The sequence below is a fragment of the Chrysemys picta genome, unplaced genomic scaffold, assembly GCF_011386835.1.
Source record: "Chrysemys picta bellii isolate R12L10 unplaced genomic scaffold, ASM1138683v2 scaf219, whole genome shotgun sequence".
NCBI classification, from domain to species: Eukaryota; Metazoa; Chordata; order Testudines; family Emydidae; genus Chrysemys; species Chrysemys picta.
The window spans coordinates 54105-75557 of NW_027052926.1; the positions used below are offsets into that span (position 1 = coordinate 54105).

The window sequence follows — 21453 nt, forward strand, 5'->3', positions numbered from 1 at the left end:
CCAGCCCCTTGTTGTAGCACCTCCAATCCCTCCTGGCTCCCAGCACTGACAGCAGCAATGAGAACTAATTCCTGTCCTGCCCTGGACACCTGGGTTTCTGGTGGCCCTGCCCCAGGACTAAGCGACAGCGTGGAGGGTTGCCAAGTGTCTGCCCCCCAGCCCGCCCCCTCTGTAGCTAGTTTAACCCTCTCCTGACTAGTCTCACCCATTGGTCCCCTGCTGCTGAGCCTGTCCAGCCTGACCTGTTCACACGGACACCAGCCTCCCCAGTGCTGAGAGAGAGGCTCCGCTCGCCTGCGCTGGGGAGCTGCTGTTCTGTTCCCACTGCCCCCTCCCCAAACCACTGTCCCTCCTGCCCTCCTCCCCCCCATTTACCCCTCTTCCTCCCCCCATCCTGGGGCTGCCAGATCGCCAGAGACTGTCCTGAGTCCTGCATCTTGACCACCAAGTGTTCTCTCTAGCTGTGTCTGCCCCCAACACGCACATGGGGGAATTCGGGGTCTGGTCCCTCTGAGACCTCATCGGTGCCCTGTCACGGAGTGTGGGGGAACTCAGGGCCCTGCACCCCTGGCTTCCTGCGATTCACCATGACTATTAGTCAGCCAGTAAAGCAGAAGGTTTATTTAGATGACAGGGACACAGTCCAAGACAGGTCTTGCAGGCACAGACCACAGGATACCCCTCAGTTAGGTCCATCTTGGGGTCCTCGGGCACCCCAGCCCCCTTGGGAGGTCAGAGCCCTCTCTGCTTCCCAGCCACCTCACCAGCCAGCTTCCGAGACTCTCCTTCAGCGACCCCTCCCACAGCCTTTGTTCAGTTTCCCAGGCAAAGGTCTCACCTGGCCTCTAACCCCTTCCTGGGTTCTCATGTTACATGCTCAGGTATTCTCTGTTGGTCAGTGTCCCATCCCCCCATTGCAGACTATCCCAGCCACACTCCCCTGTCAGCATTCACAGACCACATTAAGAACAGTCCCAGTTGGTCACATGCCCCACCCTGCTTATCCCTGTGGAGTGCAGCATGGAGGAGAAGAGGGGTGGGTGGGGAGGGCTGACCCACCCCACTCCTCTCGGGCACCTGGCTTGGGATCTCTGCGTGTCTGTGACCAGCCGCCCTGCATCTCTCCAGATTCTCAGTGGTTCTCTCGTTACTCCATCCCTTTTCACCTCAGTTGTTTTCTCACTTTTTGACTTTAGTTGATTGGTATAAATCAGCAGTGTCCAATAGAAATTCGATGCTAGCCACACTTGTGGTTTTGAATTTTTCTTATTAGCCACATTACAAAAAAGCCACATGCATTAGCCACAATTCAGTAGCCTATTAGCCACCTGTGGCTAGTGGCGAACGTATTGGACACCACTGATATAAATAGTTAGTTGGACTCTTCTAGCAGAGTTTCTTCTGCTCCTGAAACTGGGCATGTCTCGGTTTCCGGGCTTCAGACCCGGTGCCTCCTGTGGCAAGCCCATGCCTTTGAGCGACCTACACTCCAGCTGTCTAAAGTGCTTGGATGAGACTCCTATGGCGGATCGCTGTCAGCTCTTCCACCAGTTCAGTCCACATGCGAAAAAGGACAGGGAGGCCAGGCTGAAGTTGTGACGGGTTTGGTCACAGAGACTCCCCTTGAGACTGTCACTCCATGTCCTGGGATACCACTGAGAACAACCCTCCTACCCGAACAGGTTTCCCTCCACTCCCGTCTTGCTGAGTTAGACACACCAGTCACCTCCAGCACAGACACAGAGGTTGGGCCACAGAAACAGTTTCACTCAGCCCAGGGGCTTCTCAGTTAACAGGGACTTTCCCAGCACTCAGTATTCAACCTTTTTGGGAGCCCAAACCCCAAATAAATCCCTTTTACTCTGTATAAAGCTTACACAGGATAAATTCATAAATTGTCCACCCTCTATAACACTGATAGAGAGATATGCACAACTGTTTGCTCCCCCAGGTATTAATCACTTACTCTGGGTTTATTAATAAACAAAAGTGATTTTATTAAGTATAGAAAGTAGGATTTAAGTGATTTCAAGTAATAGACAGAACAAAGTAAGTAACAGAGCAAATTGAAACAAAACACTCAAGTCTAAGCCTGATACATTAAGAAACTGATTACAGGAAATATCTCATCCTCAAAGATGTTCCAATAAGTTTACTTCACAGACTGGACTCTTTCCTAGTCTGGGCCCAATCCTTTCCCCTGGTACAGTCTTTGTTAGATCCAGCAGACATCTTATTTGATAAGCAGGGGTTTTCTCATGACTGGCACCCCCTTTTATAACTTTGGCACAAGGTGGGAATCTTTTCTCTTTCTGGGTCCCTGCCCCTCTTGCTAAATGGAAAAGTACCAGATTTAAGATGGATTTCACTACCAGGTGACATGGTCAAGTCTCCATTCCTCCTTGGTTGGCCCCTATGTACACAGGAAGGCTTTCAGGTAAATAAATCATTTACCATCAATTGCCCTAATCAATGGGAGCCATCAAGTTCCCAATGCCCCATTGACGGCCCTCACCTGGTGTGACTACAACAGTGATACAAGTTTCATATTTCCCCAATTCCAGACATAGAAATAATACATGAAAACAAATAGGATGAACACACTCAGTAGATTACAAGCTTTCTAATGACATCATACAAGAGACGTTTTGCATAAAGCATATTCCAGTTACATCATATTCACATTCATAATCATATTTCCATAAAGTATGTGGAGTGCAACGTCACGATCCTTAATCCTGAGTGCCAAAGTGGGTCTCTGACCCATTCTAGACCTGCAACATCTCAAAGACTGAAGTTGTGCATTGTCTCCATCATTCCTTCCCTGTATGTAGGGGACTGGGACGCCACCCTCGGTTTGAAAGATGCCTATTTCCACACCTCTATTTTCCGAGGCCACAGAAGGTTTCTCGGGATCGTTGTGAACCAGACTCATTCCCAGTTTACCATCCTCCCGTTCAGCCTGTCAGCAGCCTAATGGGTCTTTATGAAATGCTGGTAATAGTGGCAGCCTTCCTGAGAAGGTGAGGGGTGCATGTGTATCTGTACCTCAGTGACTGGCTGGTCAATGACCAGTCCAATCCCAGATGAAAGCCAGCATCCACCTCGTCCAAACAACCTTTCGAGCACTGGGCCTGCTGATAAACGAGCAGAAGCCAACACTCCTCCCGGCTCAGAGGATAGTGTTTATCGGAGCGTTGCTCAATTCTACCCAGGCCAGGGCCTTCCTCCCAGGAGCCCACTTCCAGTTAGTGTCGTCACAGGTCAAGGCCCACTCAGGCTGTTGGGTCGCATGGTCGCGTGCCTATACGAGGTGTGGTATGCGAGGTTGCACCTCAGACCCCTACAGGCTTGGCTGGCCTCAGTGTACCAGCCAAACAGCCATCATTTGGACTCGGTGCTCACAGTGCCTGCCCATCTTTGGCACCTCACGACACAAGGTCAGTGGTCCCGGCAGCAACGCTTGCTATGGATAAACGTCAGAGAGCTCAGAGCGGTTGGCCTAGCATGTCAGGTGTTGTTACCCACCATCGCAAGCAAGGTGGTGCAAGTTCTTACAGACAATATGGCAGCCATGTTTTACATCAACAGGCAGAGAGCGGCCCGCTCTTCTCCCCACTGTGTCAGGAGGCCATTTGCTTGTGGGAGTTCTTCATAAAGCACTCAATCCACCTCAAAGCTTCTCCCCTTTCGGGAGCCCAGAACAAGCTGGCAACTCAGATCTTCTCACCATGAATGGTCCCTATGCCCCAACATAGCAAGGACCATTTTCCAGTGGTGGGTACTCCCCTCGTAGACCTGTTCATGACCAGACAGAACAGGAAATGTCAGCCGTTCTGCTGTCTGCGTGACTGCAACCCGGGCTCACTCACAGATGTCGTCTTACTCCCTTGGAGAAATCACCTGTTCTGCGCCTTTCCCCTCTCCCCCCAATTCCTTTTGTGCACAAGATCTTGCTGAAGATCAAGAGCGAAGATTATTCTCATAGCCTCAACCTGGCCACATCAGCACTAGTTTGGCTTATTTCTAGACCTGTCAGTAGCAACTCCAATGCCACTCCCTCCCCTTCTGGACCTGGTCTCGCAAGATCGCGGCCAAATGCTCCATCTGCCTGACGGGTCCATGTTTAAACCTGCAGAACTGGCCTGTTCGGAGCAGGTCTGCTAGGTTTTGCTAGGCAGTAGGAATCCAATTACCAGAGCTACTTACCTTGCCAAGTGGAAGCGTTTCTCCATTTGGTCTACCCTGCAAGGCCTCTCACCGGGGTGCCAGAATCTCCCTATGAGTGTGGGGGGGCTACCGGTGCTGAAACGGTGACTCCGCCTCTTCCCCAATTCCCCTCCCCCCGCTTCACTTCTTCTCAGGCTCTGCCCACTCCCCCCTTCCCCTCCCCCCGCTCTCACCTGCTGCTAATGTGGCAGGGCCATGGCCCCTTGGTCCCCCTGTTCCGGCACCCCTGCCTCCTCACCCACTGAGTCATCTTTCAGATGAAGCAGATACTCCAGAACCGTCTGGGAACAGCCAGGTCTAGCGATTTCATCCGTTAAGGTACACCTAGGAGCGATCTCCGCATTCTACCCCTGCTGGGTGGTCAGTCAGGTTTTTCACATGAAATATCCATTCCCTTCCTCAAGGGCTTTGAAAGGCTGTACCCACAAATCTGGGAACCCATCTGTGATAAATGAGTGGGGGTAGCACCCCAACCATTCAGTAGCTATAGAATCCTCCTTAGCAGCTGTACCCTAACTGCCTTACCTGTAAAGAGTTAAGAGGTAAGCTTAAAATGAGTTGGCACCTGACCAGGGGAACCAGTAAGGAAGCTGTACCCTCTCAAAGTGGGGAAAAGTGCTGGGTGTGTGGGTCTTTTGTTCTCTTGGCTGCAGAGGGACAGGGCAGTACTTATGCCGTAAAAAGCTCTGGGCTAGGTATGAAAAATCATCAGGATCATACCTAGAAACTACTCATTTGGAACCACCGATATGGAAGTTGTCAGGGTTCCCTCCCCACTCTAAACTCTAGGGTAAAGACGTGGGGACCCGCATGAAGAGCTCCTAAGCTTTTTCTACCAGCTTAGGTTAAAACCCCCAAGGTACAAAATTCCCTGCACCCTGAGAAATGCTTCTCTCACTGCCACCATCAAGTGTTTTAAACAGGAATCCGGGAAAGGAACCACTTGAAGTTCCCCTTCCCCCCAAAATACCCTCTCAAGCCCGTACACCCCCTTTCCTGGGAAGCTTGAGAATAATCTCCTAACCAGTTGGTTACACCGTGATCTAAAAACCGACTCCCGAGGTTTTAAAACCATAGAAAACAGTCAGGTTCTTAAAAGAAGGATTTTATTAAAACAAAGAAGGTAAAATCATCTCTGTAAAATCAGGATGGTAACTATTTTACAGGATACTCAATTTCCAAACTCAGAGGGATTCCCCCTCTGGACAAAACCTTAAAGTTACAGAAAAAACAGGAATAACCCTTCCCTCTAACACAGGGAAAGCTCACCAAGCAAAACAAACAGAAACCTACTCGCAATGCTGACTAAACTTACTTTAGAAAAGTGAGGTTTGGTGAGGAGATTGATTTTTCTGCAGGTACTTCTTGTCTCCCAAGATCACTCTGACTCAAAGAGCCACACACAAAGTCTTCCCCCCTCCCAAGATTTGAAAGTATCTTGTCCCCTTGTTGGTCAGATGCCAGCCAGGTCAGGTGTCAGTCTGGCTACCTGAATTTCTTAACCCTTTACTGGTAAGAGGATTTTATAGCACTGCATCAGACCCTCTCTCCCGTCCCTTTATATTTATGACAGAAGTAGAACAAGAAATGTTCAGGTAGATACAATTAGGCCGATCTTTTTTTATGGCTTGTGGATTCCTGTGTGCTAACCCCACGTGCTTTTGTTTTGTTGTAACCTTTAAACTGGATCCCAAGAAAGCTACTCTTGGTGATTAATCCTTGCAGTTGCTCTTCTAAGATCTAGCAATAACCTAAGTTTTCCAAGGGTGTTTTCTTTCTTGTTTTTAAATAAAATTTCCTTTTTGTAAGAACATGACTGGATTTCTGTGTCTTATGAGGTAAAGAGGTTGTGCATATATTAATCAGCTAATACAACCGCTGGGTTCTCCTTTTCTTTTGTTTCCTTTCTTGGCTTTCCCGAAGAAGGGGTGGAAAAGCCGAGGGGCCCCAGAAAAACTTCCCAAGAGAGTTCTTCTGGATTGGCAAAAGGCAGATTTTCACTTGGGTGGTGGCAGCATTACCAGGCTGGAGTGGCCAGTATTAATTTTTCGAGTCCTTGCAGGCTCCCACCTTCTGCACTCGAAATGCCAGAGTGGGGAATCAGCCTTGACAACATCCCCGTGGGGAACTTAAACCTGGTCCTGTCAGAGCTCACGGGGCCTCCCTTTGAGCCTCTAGCATTGTGCTCTCTGTTGGACCTTTCCTAGAAGGTCGCCTTTCTGGTAGCAATTACCTCAGTCTGGAGGGGCTCGGAGATTAGAGCTCTTATGTCAAAACCTCCATATACAGTGTTCTTTAACGACAAGGCAGTGGCGTAGCCAGGTTAAGAGCACGGGGAGCGGAGCTAAAAAAAGGCGCTGGGAGCAAAAAAAATGCTCCACTCAGTCAGTAGCGCAGGAGCAAAAGGCGTCGGAGCACAAAAAAGGCACAGCTTCTGCTCAGTGGGGGAGCGGCCGCTCCCCCTGCTCCCCCCCAACTCGGCTACGCTACTGCAACAAGGTACAACGTTGCCCCCACCCCGTGTTCCTCCCAAAGGTAATCTTGGAGTTCATAGTAATCAGGGTATTTTCCTGCCCATTCCCTTCCTCAAGCCGCACAAGAATAGGGAGGAATGACATCTCCACCCTCTGGATGTTAGGCAGGTGTCCTAAACTGATCCATAAATTCACACCGCTCTGATAGGATGAAAACCCTACCCCTTTTGGCTCAGAGAATTTCATTGTGGATTACATTGTGCATTCACATGTGCTATGAGCAGGCAGGTGTCCCACCACCTGCCTTCCTTGCGGCCCATTCTGTGAGAGCACAAGCTTCCTCAGTGGCGTTCATGGCCCAGGCCTGATCCAGGACATTTGCAGAGCAGCGACCTGGGCGTCAGTACATACTTTTTCTTCCAACTACGCCATTACCCACTCAGTGAGAGATGCCACTGGTTTTGGTTGGGCAGTATTGTAATCCATGTGTCCATGAACTCCGAGCCCACCTCTTACGGTATTGCTTGGGAGTCCCCGAACGTGGAAGGGACTTGTGCAAACAGTTGAAGAAGAAAAAATGGTTACTAACCTTTCTGTAGCTGTTGTTACTTTTAATGTTTTCCACAAGTGATTAGTGATTTTTGGGTGTCTGATGTTCAGAGGCCGGGTGCTCCCACTTTCTGATCAGGCCCCTTTAAAGGGTCTCAGTTAGGCACCCAAAATCACTAGTCATTGCTGAAAATCTTGGCATTTACCTCAATGTATCTAATGCAGGGTGAGGGAGGGGTGAAAATATTTGGGACCCTGTGTGAGTTATTTTTGTGCCCCAACATTCTACCCAGTTTGCCAAGCTAGGGGTCTGATCCTTTCCCCACGTTTCAGTCTTCCTCGTGATCCCCACACTGTTCTCTGTTCACCACAGCCTCTCTCCCGCTCCCCTAAATTCTCCTTCCTGTCCCCATCCCCCTTCCCTCCCCACCAGTCTCCCTCCCTGCCTCCTATCAGCCCAGGGGTGGCTCCATTAACTGAGTCTGCTCTTGGTTGTGTGCGAGATGGGGGCCGTTGTTGTGAAGATTAGCCTGGCTGTAGGAAAATGGTGGCTAGCTGAACTAAGGGCCGTCAGTGGCCTGATCCTCACAGGGAATCACCTTGAGACAGTGGCCATGTGAAAAAGAGGCCAAGCATATGAAGTTGGTTCTTTGCCATTCCTAGACTGAGTTGGGGGCACGGAGAAGATGGGGCAGGGAAACAGAGTGACCCTGGGCATTCTGTGAGGTCATTAAACCAGAGCAGAGGTTAGTGTGGGGGACAGATCTGTACCACCTCCTCACAGGGGAATGGGGGTACTGTCAATGACGGAGGTGGGGGACCAAGTGATCCTGAGGACCCTGCAAAATTAATACAACAGAGCAGAAGAGAGTTGGGTACAGACACCCTGAACTCCCTCTCTTCTCCAGATTGACCCTGACTACGAGAACTGGGGGGATCCGCAGAGAGCAGAAGAGAGCTGGAGGGGATAGATCCCTGCAATATCCGGAGTACTCCCTTTGGGATTGTGCCACCCTGCTCCTCCTGCAGGGAACATACAAGAACAAGCAGCAGTGAGGTATTCCTTGAAGGTTGTGAGCTCTCTGCAGTGGGGGCTCTTTAGTGTACAAGACCCAACAGATGGAGAGGGTGCCCCCTGCGGGTTTGGGTTCCCTCCTGAAAGGAGCTGGGAGGGTGTAGGACCCAACAGCATAAGTGGGAACCCCATTTCTCAGGGGAGGGAGGGCCCAGTAGCAAGAAGAAGAACCACTGGGCTACCTGCAGTGGGCTCTTGGTGAGATTTTCAGAGAGAGACTGCTTCTGACCCTCAGCTGTGTTTCAGGGTTTCACATCATCCAGACGATATACGGCTGTGATCTCCGGGAAGACAACAGCATTCAGGGGTTTTACCAGGATTCATATGACGGACGAGACTTTCTTACCTTCGATAAGGAGACCATGACTTGGGTAGCAGCAGATATTGGGGCTCAGATCACCAAGAGGAGATGGGAGGCTGAAGTAAATGACAACCAGCAGTGGAAACGCTATGTGGAGGGGAATTGTATTTCCTGGCTAAGGAGTGCTCTAGAGTACGGGAAGGAGACTCTACAGAGGAAAGGTAAGGCGGGGGACAAGCCCCACCTAGGGGGACACTACTGGCTACATCTCCATTCCCCAGCCCCAGTTCCAACTGGAGCAGGTGGGTAGGGGGATATTCAGCGAACCTTGCACCAGGGATAGGTGGGGAAACAACCCCTTCCCCATCAGTTCTGCTGGAAAAAAAGATAAGAAATTGAAAATGTTAAAAGCAGTTCACTGTAGAGAAGCTGCATCTCCAGAGCCACTTGACCAAATGAGCGCAACTTCACATCACAAATTCTACCTCTTCCTCTGATGTGACACAGCCGTTATCAAGGCAATCTGTACTTGTGCATGTTAGAGCACTCTGCTTAATTATGGAAGTGCCACTTCCATGGACACCAGCTTCATTCACCATGTAATTCTTCCCCATTCACTGTCTGTACCATCATATTTCTTGTGTTGCCCCCAGCCCGTGTTCCATCAATGATGGTAGCTTTGTCCTTGTTGCCAAACTTCTCCTACAGTCATTTATGTGCTTCCTTCCATGCCATTCCCTACATGTGGAATTGCCCTCCCCATACTAACCTGGAAGAAGGCTCCCCTTGTCCTTAAAGTTTTCCCCCTCAAGACCTACCTTTGCTGCAACACTTTCATACTTACTTTTCGATTCTTTTATCAATAAGACACCAGATAATCACACTCAAATTTATTACCAAAGCTTTTTAGTTAAAGATTAATCACAAACATAGAAGGGAAGAGGTTAAATGCTTTAACACTCCAACTCAGGAGGACAGTCTGCTTCAAAATGTTAACTCACTATTACCCGTTTATGTACCTTGTCTGTTACCATGTACACACATTTCCCAGATTAGTTAGCATCATTACACACCCTGATCTTTCCCTTCCCAAACAGTTTGCACTTGCTGTTCAAGGTTACTTGAAATTTCTACCCAGTTTTTTGCAACAATTATACTAGTTGCTTATTTCTCTCACAAACCTCAGCAGAACATTATCTTGTCCTTTGCCATCTTTACAAATGCCAACAAGAAAAATCCATACACAGCATTGTAATGGGTATTTCAGTGCCAGGGGGTTGGGAAACTGATTTTTCAACATTAGCATAATTCCTTTTGAAATCCATAATATTGGGGTAAATAGATTTGGTAACAACCTACAAGAAATTAGCCAATTCAAATTAGCTCGTTTGAGGGGCAATTTAGCACTGTGTGTCACTTTTTGTTTAATGGGCCCTTTCCATCTCTAATTGGTCAGTTTATCCAGTCCAGTTTTTGCTCCCTGGCCAGGGCAAGATTCTTCTCTCTTTCAAATCTAGGGACTGAGAGGAGATGGGTACAAACCTAGTGTGTGATTGACACCTGTATCTGGAGTTTAGTGAAGCCTGTCAAGGTATTTGTGTCTCTGTGGTTTGGAGCAGAGGCCAGGTCAGGGACCTGGATTCAGGATTCACCGTTGCTGATACTGTAAATTCGGCACAGAAATCCTCTAACATGGTGGTTCTCTCTCATCAGAGGGATTCTGTCTCATGGACTCTCATCCTCTCCCACTGCTCGGGTCTCAGAATTTCATGCTGCAAAGCTCTAGAAAATGCTGCCTGGATTAGAGCTGGAAAACACCTAACTTGAGTTTCTTCTTTTTCCCAGTGTGTCCAACAGCTAGAGTGAGCGACAGGTCATCTCATGACGGCCTCACCACCCTCTCCTGTAAGGTCAGTGGATTCTACCCCCGGGACATCACCGTGACCTGGCTGAAAAATGGGGAGAGCAGACAGCAGGAGATCTACTCTGAAGGCATCCTACCCAATGGGGATGGGACCTACCAGACCTGGGTGACAATGGAGATTGATCCCAAGATCAAAGCCCATTATTCATGTCACGTGGAGCATGAAAGCCTGTTAGAGCCACTCTCTGTCTCCTGGGGTAAGGAGTTTGTGTGTTTGCCTGTTTTCCTAGTGGGAGAGGGGGGATCCATTAAACTCAACCCCTGAAAAATTCTCATTCGGATTTATAGGTTGAAGCTGGACTTTCTCAGGGTTTGTGAGGCCCTGTCCTCTTTGGCTCTGTCCCCCTGCAGTCAAGTTCTTGTGCTAGAGTTGGGACCCACAGTGCCTGGGGCTCATGTCTTGCTCTCCAGTTTGCTGCCTCTGGGGCTGTTGGATACATCTCAGCAATACAGTGTCTGTGAAGGGAGAAGATTAACAACGAGACATTAAGGCCTGAAGGGACCATTCTAATCATCTGATCTGAGCTCCTGCCTAGTCCAGGGCAGGGGGGAATCACAGTCTGGCCATCTGTGGGCAAACTAGCGCTGATCCTTCAGAAAGAGATTTCCATTCCAGATGTAGTCTCCAAGGGATGGAGAATTTATCACATCCCAGGAGAAGCTCAAATCTGCCCCTTATTTCCAGACAGAGTTGGTCTTGCTTCAGCTTCCAGCCCGTTCTCAACTTCATGCACTCGTGGTCCTCCAATGAGTGCAGGGGACGGGACTAGAAAAGCTCTCGAGGTCCCTTCTAGTCCTAGGATTCAGCAGGTTCTCAGAAACACGACTCTATGGGCCCATGTGGCCAGAGGTAGAGATTTAATGTTGGGAGCAGCTTGTTTCTGTGTGCAGTGATGCTGGAAGAGAGGGTCTGGCCTTGGAATGGAGCGAGGAGGCAGATTAGAACCCTGCATCGGGGGAGAGTCTCCTATGCCCCTAGCACAAGGAAGTCGAGAGAGAATTTATTACCCATCTTTTTGCTTGGTTAATTGGGATGTGGAAAAATGCAGCATTTGGAAGTGCAAACAATTTCTAAAAGGGCAGCCTGCACTGGAAATCTAGTCAACAGATTTCACATCGTAATCCTGCTACTACGTCCCCTGCCAATTTTTGTGTCATAAACCACATTTCCTTATTCTCTTAGAAATATTTTTCTTTTTGCTGTATTATTATGTGGATCTTTCAGACAACAGGAGAAGCTGATTAATGAAACTTAAAGTGTATACAGAACTTGGGGTTTAACAGATTCATATAAACCAAGAACAGTATTAAAATATCTCTATCGTCCCCTCTTCACTTCCTGCCCCCTCAAAAAACATGCATAGTGTCTAACTATATTCATGGCAGGGAAATCCAGAGCTTTGAGGTCAGTTTCCAGTTTGTCACCAGAATCACACAATGGGACTGTGTTCCATTAGTCATGAAAGTCAGGGTGGTCAAGAAGGAGTTAGGGGCTGGGAGCCAGGACTCCTGGGTTCTGTTTCTGGAAGGGGAGTGGGGGCAGGTGGGTTAGGGGAGGAGGGTCTGGAAGTCAGGATTCCTGGGGTCTATTCCTGGCTCTTTCACTGACTCACTGTGTGATCTTCAGCAAGTCTCCCCGTTTCCCGTTTAGGGACGAGACTGACATTCGTGCTCTCCCATAGTTCGGTTTATGAAGATTGATTAATGTTATAAAAGTCTTCTATTTTAAGTGCTAAATATTTATTATGAATTGAAGTGGTAGAGGCTGGGTCTAGTGTCCAGGACTTTCTGTGGTGGGGTATAATGCCTGGTAGGTACATGGTGGCTGCATTGGAAGGGGTGGATGGTTGCAGGATTCAGCCCTTATCTGGGGAGCTGACTGACTGATCCCTGCACTGGGATGAAAGGGGAGTTTTAGTGGGGGATTTTTCCCCATTGCTCATTCTCTCCATTCCATTTCAGAACCAAATAATAGTCTGATTCCCATTGTGGCTGGAGTTATCACTGCAGCTGTCCTGATTGGTGTTATAATCGGAGTATTCTTCTGGAAAAAGCAATGCCCAGGTAAAGTGGCTGGGTTGGGGGCATTTCCTGGACTTGCCGGGCCCTGCACACCCACCTAAGTCCAACAGCAATACAGGAGCCAGTGTCAGTACTGTGTGACTGTCCCACTGCGGGACTGAGCTAATGACCCCGATGGGAACTGCTGGAGGGCCAGACCCAGAACCTTGGTGCGGGTTACAGTTTATATGAGGCTTGGTTTTCCAGCGAGCCCAGCAGCCAGTGGACTGAGATCTTTGGAAACTGTCTCGTGTCTTTCTCACCTGCCGATCGTGAGCGCCTGGGACCTTGAGTCCATTACTGGCGCCAGGGGTCTATGCTGGGCCAGGGGTCCTGTTTCTGAGCTGTGGACACAGATCGGAGTCGGTTCCTATCTCGGGAGCGGCATTCACTGAGACCCATCGCCTCTTTTCAAGTGACCATCTCTGAACAGCCATCAGTATTTGCTTGTGGATTTTAGCCTGGAGCCACTGACAGGAGATCCTCGCTCCCACTCATAGACCTTGTCTACAATGAGGCTTTTCGGGAAATCTCCAACTATTGCTCTAGTACCATAGAATCCTAGAACTGGAAGGGACCTCGAGAGGACCTCTAGTCCAGTTCCCTGCACTCATGGCAGGACTAGATATTATCTAGACCAGGGGTCTCAAACTCAAATGACCACGAGGGCCACATGAGGACTAGTGCATTGGCCCGAGGGCCACATCACTGACACCTCTCCCCTGCTGCCCCCAGCCCTGCCCCAACTCTGCCCCTTCTATTAGGCCCCACCCCTTCCCTGCCTTTCCCACCCCTTCCCTGCCCCCATTCCAACCCCTTTCCTTGAAGTCCCCACCCTAACTCCACCCCCTCCCTGCTCCCAGGGGTTGCAGGAGGGGTGCGGGGTGTGGCCAGGGCTCAGGGCAGGGAGTTGGGGTGCAGAAGGGGTTTGGGGTGCAGGCTCCGGCCCAGCGCCGCTTACCTAGAGCAGCTCCGGGGCCAGGACAGGCTCCCTGCCTGCCTGCCCTGGCCCAGCGCCACTCCGGGAAGCAGCCGGAACCACATGCCTGCGGCCCCTGGGGAAGGGGCCACAGGGCTCCGTGCACTGGCTTTGCTGCTCCTCCAGATACCTCCCCCAAAGCTCCCATTGGCCACGGTTCCCCATTCCCGGCCAATGGGCGCTGCGGAGGGGCGGTGCCTGGAAGGGAGGGCAATGCACAGAGCCCTCTGCCCCCACCCCCACTCCCCGCCGCCACAGGGACGTGGTGCCGGCCGCTTCAGGGAGCGGCGCAGGGCTTGCGGCGCCACGGGGGCTATAGTTTGCTCACCCCTGGCCTGGAGGGGGTGGGGAATAGGCCACAGGGAATTTTGCAGGCTGCAGGAACTAGCCCCACAGGCCGCATGTTTTAAGACCTCTGATATAGACCATCCCTGACTAACCTGTTCTTAAAATCTCCAATGAGAGAGATTCCACAACCTCTCTAGGCAATTTATTCCAGTGCTTAACCACCCTGACAAGATTTTTTTCCCTAATGTCCAACCTAAACCTCCCTTGTTGCAATTTAAGCCCATTGCTTCTTGTCCTGTCCTCAGAAGTTGATGAATACAATTTTTCCCCTCCTCCTTGTAACAACCTTTTATGTACTTGAAAACTGTTATCATGTCCCCTCTCTGTCTTCTCTTCTGTGACTAAACGAACCGAATTCTTTCGATCTTTCCTCATAGGTCATGTTTTCTAGATCTTTAATCATTCGTATTGCTCTCCCATGGACTTTCTCCAATTTGTCCACATCCTTCCTGGGCACAATACTCCAGTTCAGGCCTAATCAGCACAGAGTAGAGAGGAAGAATTACTCCTTGTGTCTTGCTTACAACACTCGGGCTAATCATCCCAGAATGATGTTGCCTTTTTTTGCAACCGTGTTACACGGTTGACTCATATTTAGCTTGTGATCCACTATGACCCCAGATTCCTTTCTGTGGTACTTCTTCCTAGGCGTCATTTCCCAATTTTTATGTGTGCAATTGATGGTTTCTTCCTAAGTGGGGGTAATTTACATTTCTCCATATTGAATTTCATCCTGTTTACTTCAGATTGTTTCTCCAGTTTGTCCAGATCATTTTGAATTTTAATCCTGTCCTCCAAAGCATTTGCAACCCCTTCCTGCTTAGTATCACCACAATCTTAATAAGTGTACTCTCTATGCCATTATCTAAACCCTTGATGAAGCCATTGAACAGAACCAGACCCAGAACTGATCCCTGAGGGTATGTCTACACTATGAGAGTAGTTCGATTTTACTTAAAGCGAATTTGTGGAACTGATATTACAAAGTCAAACGTGTGTATCCACACTAAGGACAGTAATTCGACTTTGTGAGTCCACACTAACGGGGCAAGCGTCGACATTGGAAGCGGTGCACTGTGGGCAGCTATCCCACAGTTCCTGTAGTCCCCGCTGCCCATTGGAATTCTGGGTCGAGCCCCCAATGCCTGCTGGGGCAAAAAATGCGTCAAGGGTGGTTTTGGGTAACTGTCGTCATTCAACCCTCACTCCCGCCCTCCCTCCCTGAAAGCGCCGGCGGGCGATCAGTTCATGCACTTTTCTGGTGAGTGACAGCGCGGACGTCACAGCACTGCGAGCATGGAGCCCGCTGCGATCATCGCTGCAGTTATGGCCGTTGTCAACACCTCGCACCTTATCATCCACCTTTTTCAGAGGCAGATGCTGAGAAATCGGGCGAGGAGGCTACGGCAGCGCAGTGAGGACATTAAGTCTGAGAGGGGCACAGACCTCTCGCAAAGCACGGGACCCCGCGCCGTGGACATCATGGTGGCAATGGGTCATGTTGATGGTGTGGAACGGCGATTCTGGGCCCGGGAAACAAGCACAGACTGGTGGGACCGCATAGTGCTGCAGATCTGGGATGAATCACAGTGGCTGCGAAACTTTCGGATGCGTAAGGGAACTTTCCTGGAACTTTGTGAGTTGCTGTCCCCTGCCCTGAAGCTCAAGGACACCCGGATGCGAGCAGCCCTGACTGTCCAGAAGCGAGTGGCCATAGCCCTCTGGAAGCTTGCAACGCCAGACAGCTACCCGTCAGTCGCGAATCACTTTGGCGTGGGTAAATCTACCGTGGGGGTTGCTGTGATGCAAGTAGCCAACGCAATCGTTGAGCTACTGCTTTCAAAGGTAGTGACCCTGGGAAATGTGCAGGTGATCATAGATGGCTTCGCTGCGATGGGATTCCCAAACTGCGGTGGGGCTATATGTGGAACTCACATCCCTATCCTGGGACCGGCTCACCAGGCCAGCCAGTACATTAACCGAAAGGGCTACTTTTCAATGGTGCTGCAAGCACTGGTGAACCATAGGGGATGTTTTACCAACATCAACGTCGGATGGCCGGGCAAGGGTCATGATGCTCGCGTTTTCAGGAACTCTGGTCTGTTTAGATGGCTGCAGGAAGGTATTTACTTCCCGGACCACAAAATAACTGTTGGGGATGTGGAGATGCCTGTAGTGATCCTCGGGGACCCAGCCTACCCGCTAATGCCCTGGCTCATGAAGCCCTATACAGGCGTCCTGGACCGTGAAAAAGAACTCTTCAACTACAGGCTGAGCAAGTGCAGAATGGTGGTGGAGTGTGCTTTTGGACGTCTCAAGGGGGGAGATGGAGAAGCTTACTGACTCGCTCTGATCTCAGCGAAACCAATATCCCCATTGTTATTGCAGCTTGCTGTGTGCTCCACAATCTCTGTGAGAGCAAGGGGGAGACGTTTATGGCGGGGTGGGAGGTTGAGGCAAATCGCCTGGCTGCTGATTATGCCCAGCCAGACAGCCGGGCGACTAGAAGAGCCCAGCGGGACGCGCTGTGCATCCGGGAAGCTTTGAAAGCTAGGTTCCACAGTGAGCAGGGTAACCTGTGACTATTAAGTTTGTTTAAACAGAAGCTGCACCTGCCCCCGTTTCTTTACCCACTTAATGTTGAAGTTTTTTTGTTCCTCAGTTTCTTTGATAGTGTATGGCATAATCTCTCACTGTGGTCTGTGCAGTATGTAGATAGCAATGGATTTTTCACCTTTAGTCCATTTGGTATGATGTCCATCCGTTTGCATTTGAAAAGGAAGATGATATCTGTCTGTATTTGTGCAAGTTTCTTCATGAGGTTGATAGATTTCCATTCCATACGGCTAAATGAAGTGCCTTGCATGGTGTCAAGTATCAGAGGGGTAGCCGTGTTAGTCTGAATCTGTAAAAAGCAACAGAGGGTCCTGTGGCACCTTTAAGACTAACAGAAGTATTGGGAGCATAAGCTTTCGTGGGTAAGACTTGGAATCTTCAGGACCAGACTCCAAAGAGAAACTGCTGAGCTCCAGTTCATTTGCAAATTTGACACCATCAGATCAGGATGAAACAAAGACTGTGAATGGCTATCCAACTACAGAAGCAGTTTCTCCTCCCTTGGTGTTCACACCTCAACTGCTAGCAGAGCACCTCACCCTCCCTGATTGAACTAACCTCGTTATCTCCATACTGATTTATACCTGCCTCTGGAGATTTACATTACTTGCATTTGAAGAAGTGAGGTTCTTACCCACAAAAGCTTATGCTCCCAATACTTCTGTTAGTCTTAAAGGTGCCACAGGACCCTCTGTTGCTTTTTACAGATTCAGACTAACACGGCTACCCCTCTGATACTCTCCTTTAAAAGAACATGATGGAAACAGTAATTAACAGAAACATATTTTTTATTAAGAACTACACAGTTAGGGGATGAAACTGGGACAGGGGCTTGGGTGAGGTGCTTGGAGTGAAAGAAAGGACTTATAAAATCTTTGGGAATGAGAGTCTTCTGTTACTTGAGCAGTCTGCAGGGGTGGAGTGACTGTTTTCACGGCCCCTGCCGCCCCTCCTTCTTGGGACTTTGGGTGAGGGGGGGATGGGACTTTGTGGCGGGGGAGGGCGGTTAGAGAGAGAATGCAGCGGGGCTCTGTCCTCCTGCCTCCGGTCCTGCAGAACGTCTACAAGGCGCCGGAGCGTGTCCGTTTGCTCCCTCATTAGTCCAAGCAGCGTTTGAGTTGCCTGCTGGTCTTCCTGCCGCCACCTGTCCTCCCATTCGCTGTGTGATCGCTGGTATTGCAACATGTTCTCCCTCCACTGGGTCTGCTGTGCCGCCTCGGCTCGGGAGCAGCCCATAAGTTCTGAGAACATCTCGTCCCGTATCCTTCTCTTTCGTCGCCTGATCTGCGCCAGCCTCTGGGAGGGGGATGCCGGGGTAGCTCGGGAGACACTCGCAGCTGTGGGATGGGAAAAAGGGAGTGAATTCCTCAGAAAGATACAATTTTGCGAACAATGAATATAGTCTTTCTCTGTGAACAAGACCATGCACAGCACCTATCACATGCGCACTCAGTACAAGGTCGAATTTTCGGCCTTCCCATTGAGTTCCTGGGGTCTTGCTGTACAGATCACACAAGCGGGGCCGGACAACGGAATTCGGCTAGCAGGCGGACATGGTAAGCCGTAGACTTTTGGCTGCTTAAAGCTTAATTTATAGCAGTGCCCTCCTTTAACGTTCCAAGCAATGCTCCTAGCCTTGGCCAGTTCCTGCTGCCGGCAATCCGGCCAGCGTGAACTCTGCCCCTGTCCCACCCCCCTCGCGGCTGTCCCTGGGAAAGATCCCTGCATGCTGCCCCTGTCATGCCTCCACCGCATGGCTGTAAACAGCCGGTTACAGTTATGTAAAGGAACAGACAATCAGTCCCAATACTAACATTCCCCTAATTCAAAGCAGGTCACCATGAGTGATATCACTCTGATGAGGATTTCGGGCACAGACCGCATGCTGCGTGAATGCCAGCAAGCACCAGGGCAGTATGCCGCCATGCTTTGCGAGGCAATGATCCCGGAGTACCTGCTGCTAGCCTGGCGCAGAAAAGTTTCCTACCATGGAGGACGCAATAAGGCCGCTCTCCCCAGGAACCTGATGCAAAGGCTTTCACAATACCTCCAGGAGACCTTCGTGGAGATGTCCCAGGAGGATTTCTGTTCTATCCCCGGACATATTGACAGAATTTTCCAGTAGCTGCACTGGCAAGGACTAGAAACTAAAGCGCCTAGGGCAAACTAATCATGAAAAACCCATTGTTAAGATACCATTCCTATTCTGTTCAAAATAAATGTTTAAAACACTTACCTACTGATGTTTCCCCTGATTCACGGTCTGGGTTACCACCTTGGGAGGGTTGGTAGGGGATCTCCATGAGGGTGATTTCCCCTGGCTGTCGGGGAAATCAGCGTTGAAAGCGCTGTCGACTGCCTCGTCCTCCACATCTCCTTCCTCATCTTCCCCGTCCGCGAACATCTCCGAGGAAGCGGCCGTTGACAATACCCCATCGTCAGAGTCCACGGACAGTGGTGTGGTAGTGGTGGCGGCCGCACCTAGAACGGAATGCAGTGCCTCGTAGAAACGGCATGTGTGGGGCTGGGATCCAGAGCGTCCATTTGACTCTTTGGTCTTCTGGTACCCTTGTCTCAGCTCCTTAATTTTCACGCGGCACTGTGTTGCATCCCGGCTGTATCCTCTCTCCGTCATGGCTTTGGAGATCTTCTCGTAGATCTTGGCATTCCTTTTTTTCGATCGCAGCTCCGAAAGCACGGACTCATCGCCCCACACAGCGATCAGATCCAAGACTTCCCGATCAGTCCATGCTGGGGCCCTCTTTCTATTCTGCGATTGCATGGTCACCTCTGCTGGAGAGCTCTGCATCGTTGCCAGTGCTGCTGAGCTCGCCACGATGTCCAAACAGGAAATGAGATTCAAACTGGCCAGACAGGAAAAGGAATTCAGATTTTCCTGGGGCTTTTCCTGTGTGGCTGGTCAGAGCATCCGAGCTCGGACTGCTGTCCAGAGCGTCAACAGAGTGGTGCACTGTGGGATAGCTCCCAGAGCTATTAGCGTCGAATTACATACACACCTACCCTAATTCGACATGGCCATGTCGAATTTAGCGCTATTCCCCTCGTCGGAGAGGAGTACAGAAATCGATTTAAAGAGACCTCTGTGTCGAAATAAATAGCTTCGTTGTGTGGACGGGTGCAGGGTTAATTCGAGTTAACGCTGCTAAATACAACATAACCTCCTAGTGTAGACCAGGCCTGAGGGACCCCACTTGTCATGCCCTTCCAACATGACTGTGAACTATTGATAACTATTCTCTGGGAACAGTTTTCCAACCAGTTCTGCACCCACTTTATAGTAGCACCATCTAGGCTATATTTCCCTAGTTTGTTAATGAGAAGGTCCTATGAGACATTATCAAAAGCCTTACTAAAATCAAGTTATACCACATCTACCATTTCCTCCCATACACAAGGCTTGTTACCCTATCAAAGAAAGCTATCAGGTTAGTTTTACACAATTTGTTCTTGACAAATCCAGGCTGACTGTTACTATCACCTTATTATCTTCTAGGTGTTTGCAAATTGATTGCTTCATTATTTGCCCCATTATCTTTCTGGGTACTGAAGTTAAACTGACTGGTCTGTAATTCTTCAGGTTGTGCCTAATCCCCTTTTTATAGATTGGCACTATGTTTCCCCTCTTCCAGTCCTCTCTGCCATCTTCCATGACTTTTCAAAGATATTGGTTCAGATATCTGCTCTGTCAGTTCCTTGAGTATTCTGGGATGCCTTTCATCAGGCCTTGGTGACTTGAAGATACCTAACTTGTCTAAATCATTTTAAACTTGTTCTTTCCCTACGTTAGCCTCAGATTCTACCTCAATTTCACTGGTGTTCACTATGCTCGACGTCCAATCGCTATAAAACCTTATGGTGAAAATTGAAACAAAAAAGTCATTTAGCTCTTTCCCCATTTTCACATAGAATCATAGAATCTCAGGGTTGGAAGGGACCTCAGGAGGTCATCTACTCCTACCCCCTGCTCAAAGCAGGACCAACCCCAACTAAATCATCCCAGCCAGGGCTTTGTCAAGCCTGACCTTAAAAACCACTAAGGAAGGAGATTCCACCACCTCCCTAGGTAACCCATTCCACTTCTTCACCACCCTCCTAGTGAAAAAGTTGTTCCTAATATCCACCTAAACCTCCCCCTCTGCAACTTGAGACCATTACTCCTTGTTCTGTCATCTTCTACCACTGAGAACCATGTAGGTCCATCCTCTTTGGAACCCCCTTTCAGATAGTTGAAAGCAGCTATCAAATCCCCCCTCATTCTTCTCTTCTGCAGGCTAAACAATCCCAGTTCCCTCAGCCTCTCCTTATAAGTCATTTGTTCCAGCCCCCTAATCATTTTTGTTGCCCTCTGCTGGACTCTTTCCAATTTTTCCACATCCTTCTTGTAGTGTGGGGCCCAAAACTGGACACAGTACTCCAGATGAGGCCTCACCAATGTCGAATAGAGGGGAATGATCACGTCCCTCAATCTGCGGGAAATGCCCCTACTGATACAACCCAAGATGCCATTAGCCTTCTTGGAAACAAGGGCACACTGCTGACTCGTATTGCACACAGTTGACTCATATTCAGCTTTTTGTCCACTGTAACCCCTAGGTCCTTTTCTGCAGAACTGCTGCTTAGCCAGTCGGTCCCTAGTCTGTAGCAGTGCATGGGATTCTTCCGTCCTAAGTGCAGGACTCTGCACTTGTCCTTGTTGAACCTCATCTTATTTCTTTTGGCCCAATCCTCTAATTTGTCTAGGTCCCTCTGTATCCTATCCCTACCCTCCAGCGTATCAACCTCTCCTCCCATGTTCTGTTATTGTCTTTCTTTCCTCATTGACTAATGGGCCTACCCTATCCTTGGTCTTCCTCTTGCTGCTAATGTATTTGTAGA

At 49.6% G+C, this 21453-nt stretch overlaps 1 protein-coding gene across 13 annotated transcripts in view; it reads left to right on the forward strand.

Annotated features, from left to right (window-relative positions):
- The window catches only part of LOC135978350 (class I histocompatibility antigen, F10 alpha chain-like), a 35467-nt gene that overhangs the window by 10008 nt on the left and 4006 nt on the right, over positions 1-21453 (forward strand). For 3 of the 13 annotated variants that reach the window (XM_065579310.1, XM_065579309.1, XM_065579306.1), the window contains 3 exons: positions 8575-8850; positions 10475-10750; positions 12516-15301. In XM_065579310.1, the coding sequence (XP_065435382.1) occupies positions 8575-8850; positions 10475-10750; positions 12516-12676 (713 nt within the window). In that variant the 3' untranslated portion in view covers positions 12677-15301. The other 10 variants (XM_065579307.1, XM_065579305.1, XR_010595760.1 and 7 more) reach the window with 9 other exon arrangements.